Source organism: Gavialis gangeticus, unplaced genomic scaffold, assembly GCF_001723915.1.
Source record: "Gavialis gangeticus isolate Ggan-Ray unplaced genomic scaffold, GavGan_comp1, whole genome shotgun sequence".
Classification (NCBI taxonomy): domain Eukaryota; kingdom Metazoa; phylum Chordata; order Crocodylia; family Gavialidae; genus Gavialis; species Gavialis gangeticus.
This window is the reverse complement of record NW_017729024.1, coordinates 6,575,157-6,581,211: the sequence shown is the minus strand read 5'-3', so window position 1 is coordinate 6,581,211 and position 6,055 is coordinate 6,575,157. Positions and strand designations below refer to the sequence as shown.

Here is a 6,055-nt window from a genome sequence, read left to right as displayed (position 1 = left end):
GCTTCCCCTTGTTGAATCAGCCAGGATAGAATGTCACCTTTATTAATACCTGTAAGTCTTGACTATTTTTTTTCTCAAATCACAGATTACAGAAAATGACTATATGATGTATTGTGTTGGTTTCTTTTTCTCACAATGTAATGATATACAGATATTGTTTATAAAGATCATTTAATTAGTGCAGGCAAATACGCATGCACAAACAGATAGAAAATCATAGCTGTTTTACGTGATGTACATATAGTATATCAAGGGCAAATATAGATCTGGAATAAGTAGGGATAATTTATTTATTTATTTATTTATTTTTTACTATTACTGGAACTCCAGAGCCATATTTGTTTTTGTGAGAATTAGGCTGAATACATATTTGAGGCTCTGCATCACATTTGTAACTTTTAATCACATTAAAAGTGGTTCTCTTTGTTCTTTACCACCTGTGTATTACACAGAGTAGATCTGAGTTTCTGTAGTTATGTTTCAAAGAAAAGCTGTTCTATCGGTCATCAGATCCAATTTATGTAACCAGCAAAAGACGACAGTTATCATAACTTCCCAGTTGCAAAATATTGCATTTTCTATTCACAGTTTTAGAGAAGAACAGCTTTATTTTTAAGTCTGGGTCACACAATACAAACATGTATACCACAGCGCTACATGCACCTATTCACACACAAATTCAACCAGGTGAATGTCTTCCACTTGGTGTCGAGTGCTACTTGACTTCTGTAAACTCACTGTTAATTTTTACATTTCTGAGGTCCTGATCTGGTCAAACAGCTTTTACAAGAATGTGCAAGAATTGCCCAGGGAGCTCTAAGTATGTCTGCAAAGCAGCCAATACTTCTGAATGAAGAGAGAAAGTTATGTGAAGGGGCATTCCATACAGCCAACCATGTCGCACGGCCTGAGCCCAGCTATGGGTAATGTCATTAAAGAGCTCTAATCTGTCACCACTGTAATGACAATGGTAAACGTGACTACTGTCGCTTGAACTCCAGACATTATTACCCATTTTCTTACTGCTGAGGCTCTGTATACTATCTACTGTACAAAATGCTGCTAGCTGTGACTCTAGGGAACGTATTGATGCTGTTATGATGTCAGCAATTCTTTGACTCTAAAGTAAACCAGTCTTCACCTATTGTACTGATTGGAGAGCACACAAATATCAAAATCCTTGACCTAGCATACCATACAGTTCTAAAGCATTCAAAGGCTGTGACCTCCTATCATCAACTTGTGTCAGGATACAGAGTCACTACTTTGGGAAGGTGTGAGAGGCTGTTTAGGATTATGGGATAAGGACATTAGCAGGAGGCTTCACTAACATGGTTGCAGTGGGATCATTACTAATACTGACATTTAAACTGTCCTATTTAGTTTCTAAATTTAAACATCCCATTGAGACAAAATGGGCAGGCCAGACCATGTACAGCTATTGCTTCAAGCAGTCTACAGCTTCATGGAGCCAGCACTGCATCAGCTTCCACAATTAAAAATTAATGAAACACAATTCTGATTAAAGGGGCAGATCCTTGGAAACCCTACTTCCACTTAATTGCAGAATACATGAGGTCTTGACCATGGATTGACTATATTTGGGAGCTGGAGGGGAGAGAATGCCTTCAGGTTCCATATGGTAGGGCAAAGAAGTGACCTTATTTCTAAGTGAAGTCTTCCATTTTCTTTCCCATCTGTGCCAACTTATTTTGCATTCTTGTCATAATTATTAGCCCTCAAAGAAAACACCTTAAAATATTCTCTCTTTTTGGCCAATTCATTCCATCCATATACATTACACTTCAGCTTGGTTAATCCATCATCGGTGGACTTTAGTATTATATTAAATCTCATTTTTATGCTCTCTCCCCAAAGGACAGTACTCCTTAAACAGAAAAATAAAGGTCAGTTGGTAAAAAATGCAAGAAACCCTGGATACACAAGAGAATATTTTTGCAGTTATAAACTAGAACACTAGAAACATAGATACACAATTTAAAGCGGAGATACAAGTTAATGAAAAATGGGGTATACGTTATTAGCAATGCAAAAGACCAGCTTAAGCATATTTTCCCGACATCAGCTATGAAAAAGAAAAGGTGCCTTTTTAGCAAATATGCAGAGATTGTTCCATCATTTCTAGGGGAAAATTAATCAAAACATTGTACTATTCTTACCCTATATTACAGCCCATTTACTACCTGTTTATAAAATTTAAACCTTTCCTTGATTTCAGATTCATAACACTCATCATTTTTATCAATTCCTTGCACACACAGTCCATTCTGACAAAAATAAACTGATTTCATTTATATATTTATGAAATAATTACTGATATGCTATTATTACTTGTGTATGACAGGAAGAGTAGTCGGAACTACAGTATATGTAACTGAAATGTGCCCAATTGTCTGGGACCGATTGGTGCCCAAACCTATAAATGTGGGGTATCCACTGATCTCAAGGCATAGCAGTAACATTATTGCATGCAGTGTTTTCATCACCTTTAAAATTACTCAGGCATTGTATTTTCATGGCAAAATATGGACATAAAAAAAATCTTGTGCTGAGTCTTCCAAATTGTTGCAGTATTGCAACCGATACACACCTTCAGACCACGTCTCTTTGTGTCTTGATGAAAGACAATCCACTGCAATACATTGCAAAGTGAAGAAATTTAAGAACAAGACCATTTTTCTCATAGGTAATGATGAGTCAGATTACCTATACAAGGTAGGTGTTTGGTCAGTTGAACTGTCCTGGGGGCATCTCTACTTTGAAACATGAGAAAGCAAACAACAAACATGTATTCCAGTTTCAAAGTTGCAGAAATAGGAATTATCAGAACTGTACTGCAAACTACTGTGTTTAAGCCAGTATATTACAATGTATATGTGCTGCATTGGCGTCTCTATAAAATTAATTTTAATTAAAAATCTGATCCGTACCTCCTCAACTTGGCATCTATCCATCGACCATGTGTGTATACAAACCTCATCTTGAGATTCTTGGTTAACATACAAAAATTGTCTACTGAATGGATTAGGAGCCAAACTGATGGCAAACTAGGAGGAGGATATAAGCAGGCTGCTGTTCTCCTTAAGAGTTCCACTGTTCTGCACAATGACCTTTAAGTGTCATTCACTGCTGATCTCTTTCTTAGAAGTGGATGGACTATCTCGAACTGGTAGCAAGTCATAATGGCATGGAATGTGGCTGTTTTTCGGAAGATCATACGGATCTTGGCTGAAAGGTCCATTGTTGCTGAATGTTCCCTGGACGACACTCACTGTAGGTTCTGTGATAAAAGAGAACACATGGTAGTGTGCTCACAATGACAAATGGGAGGAAAATACTGCATTTCATGAAAATGAACAAAATAGTCTTGCTCAATATTCCCCTATACTTAAAAATGAAGACATTTTTTTCACCCAGCTCCAAGTTCTGAAATTAAGACAACATAGCTGTGATGGAGCTCACAAACTCCACACAGCAGAGACAAGGCTAAGTAGGGCCTTGGACAGATTTAACATTTGAAGCACTTCACACTCTTTTGGGGTGCTTAAAAGAGCAAGTAGACAGATGTAAGCACCTTGTGAAGTGCTCCAGAAATGGCCAAAGTGCTCTCTATTATTTCTGCTCACTCTACAGGGCATAACAGAGGGTCCTCCACCATCCCACAGTGCTCCACTCTCCTCTTATCCCCTATAAGGGAAGGGGCAGGATAGAAGGTGGACAGCCAATGAGTGCTCTCCTGTGCACTTAGCTGTCCTCAGGGCTTGAGAGCAAGAATCGCTGTATGCCTTTCTGTACCTCCAGTCTCTCATTTCCAGTTTTTCTTGCTTGGCAGTATCTTAACCCAAGAACCGTGCAAGGCCAGAGCAGGTGCGGTGGACCTGATAATCTCATGAGGTCCCTTCCAGCCCTAAATTTCTGTGAATCTGTGAATCATTCTCTTCAAGAATGGTTATACAAAAGCAACTCTTTTCATGCGTGTCTGGAAGACCAGAGGCTGAGCACGCAGGAAAAGTCAGGAGTTGTATCAAGGACTCTAGAGCCTCACCAGCTTTTAGACCCATAATACCAGGGTTACATTCTTGTGCCAGACTCAACCCGAAGAGAAAGAAATTGGGTAGAAGGAAGAATCCCCAACAATAACCACAAAAATTGTTGACTTCAAAGCTGGTTAGTTATATCAGGGGTATCAAACATACTGCCCATGAACCAGATCCAGTCTGTGGAGCTGCTCTGTCTAGCCTGCTAGATTACCGGCAGGCCACCAGAAGTTGGGGGCACGGCCTGCTGCAGAATCAGGGGCCCTTCAGCACCAGTGGACATGGAGATCAGTGGGTGGAGTGATCTTTTGAGAGGTTAGTATAAGGGGTCCTGCACCACCCTGGCCCAGCCCCACATGTCTAGGTTTACTATCTGGCCTGCTGGGCTCCCCACATGTCCAGAAATAAGTCAGCAGGGGAGTGGCAATTAACACTTTCACTGCTCCCCGCTTCAAAATTTTCGGACCCATGGTGAGCCTGGCAGGTCGGGTGATATGGCTCCACAGGCTGGATCTGCATGGCTGGAGGTCGATTGAGCATGCCTCGCCTAGTACAGAGTTGAGTTAACATGCCATGTTTCTTAAAAGATACTGCTCAAAAAAGAGCCAGAGAAGTAAAATTAGGGGGTGCCATTTAATTAGACAATAACAACTAAGGTACCTAAAACTATATTTATTATGAATCGCATCACATATTTCAAAGTTGTGATTGTTCATACAGCTATAGAATAGTTAAACACTTCTAAAGTGTCAATATTTTTCAGTGTTTTTTGCCCATTTTTGGTGACCCTTACTCAAAGGGAGTCTTGTGCAATTTGTTCTTATTCTGCACTATCTAAAAATGTAATTACAGATTGTACTTACCAACTTCATAGACATTCTTGTTGGCTGAAGCAGAGTTGCTGATCTCAGTGTATGGCGAGTCCCTGCGTGCTGGTGACTTCATTTCAACATATCCACATTCTGTGTTTTTTGGTACCAGCACTGGTGGATCTTTTATGGTAGCATATGGATTTTCAGAGCTACTTAGTGAGCAGTTACTTAAATTGTATTCTGAGTTTTTCACCAGATCTAAAGACAGAAAAAAGACATTATTAAAAAATTACTTTGAATATACTTCATAATATATAAATATAAATATTGTGACTCAATAAATCAAAATAAACTTTGATTTTACAAATTTTTCCAAAAAACAGATCTTCTGCTATATGTTATTTTTACATAGTTTCTTACAAATCAGTTTCTACATAAAACCAGTCATAATGATTCCCCAAATGTGTTTTACACAGTAGTTAATGTGTGTAAGACATTACTGTTCTGCTCTACTGCTCTGCTTTTTCTGGATGTGTTCTTGCGTGAGGACAAGTGTCTACTACAAAGTCCTGACCACCTTTACTATCACATTTGGATCTGGCGCTAAATAAAGGTAATTTGCAGATTCTTGCTTTAACTGGCAATTTTACAAAATTTTGTCTTTGCAATATTCCTGGAATAATAGGGAGGCAACTGAAGGCACAATGTCCTTTGGTTTGTAAGATTATGGCCATGGCATCTGTGAAAATATACTATGTTATTTTTAGTTTCTTACCTATTCTTAGTTATGATTTAGTTAGGTTAGTTACATAGGTAACCTATGATTAACTTACTGGTTTCCTTAATGAAAGGGACTGGAAACTGGGTGTGCCTATAGACATGCAGCGAGGTCGCTCTGATGTACTGTAATTACAGCAGACTCCAGAGTCACATGTATCAGCATCCCTGCACTGAAAAATGGCGACAGGGGTGCTTTAACTAAAGCTCATTGAATGAGCTTTAGTTAAATTGCCCGCACCACCATTTTTCAGCCCAGGGTTGCTGATACACATGATACTCTAAGAGCCACTCTAATTAAAGCACCCCCTCCACCACCACCACTCCTGGAGCATGTGTATACATGCCCAAGGATTACAATGTTAGAGTGTGGCTGAAGGAAGAATAATGGAGATTTGGGATAGGAAA

General features: G+C 39.1%; 1 protein-coding gene across 2 annotated transcripts in view; it reads right to left on the bottom strand.

Annotated features, from left to right (window-relative positions):
• Positions 1–251: 251 nt before the first annotated feature.
• The window catches only part of MEGF10 (multiple EGF like domains 10), a 162,973-nt gene continuing 157,169 nt past the window's right edge, over positions 252–6,055 (bottom strand). For both annotated transcript variants that reach the window (XM_019516855.1, XM_019516856.1), the window contains 2 exons: positions 4,922–5,128; positions 252–3,301 (listed from right to left, as the gene is read on the bottom strand). In XM_019516855.1, coding sequence (XP_019372400.1) covers positions 3,141–3,301; positions 4,922–5,128 — 368 coding nt within the window. In that variant the 3' untranslated portion in view covers positions 252–3,140. The remainder of the gene's footprint in view (positions 3,302–4,921; positions 5,129–6,055) is intronic.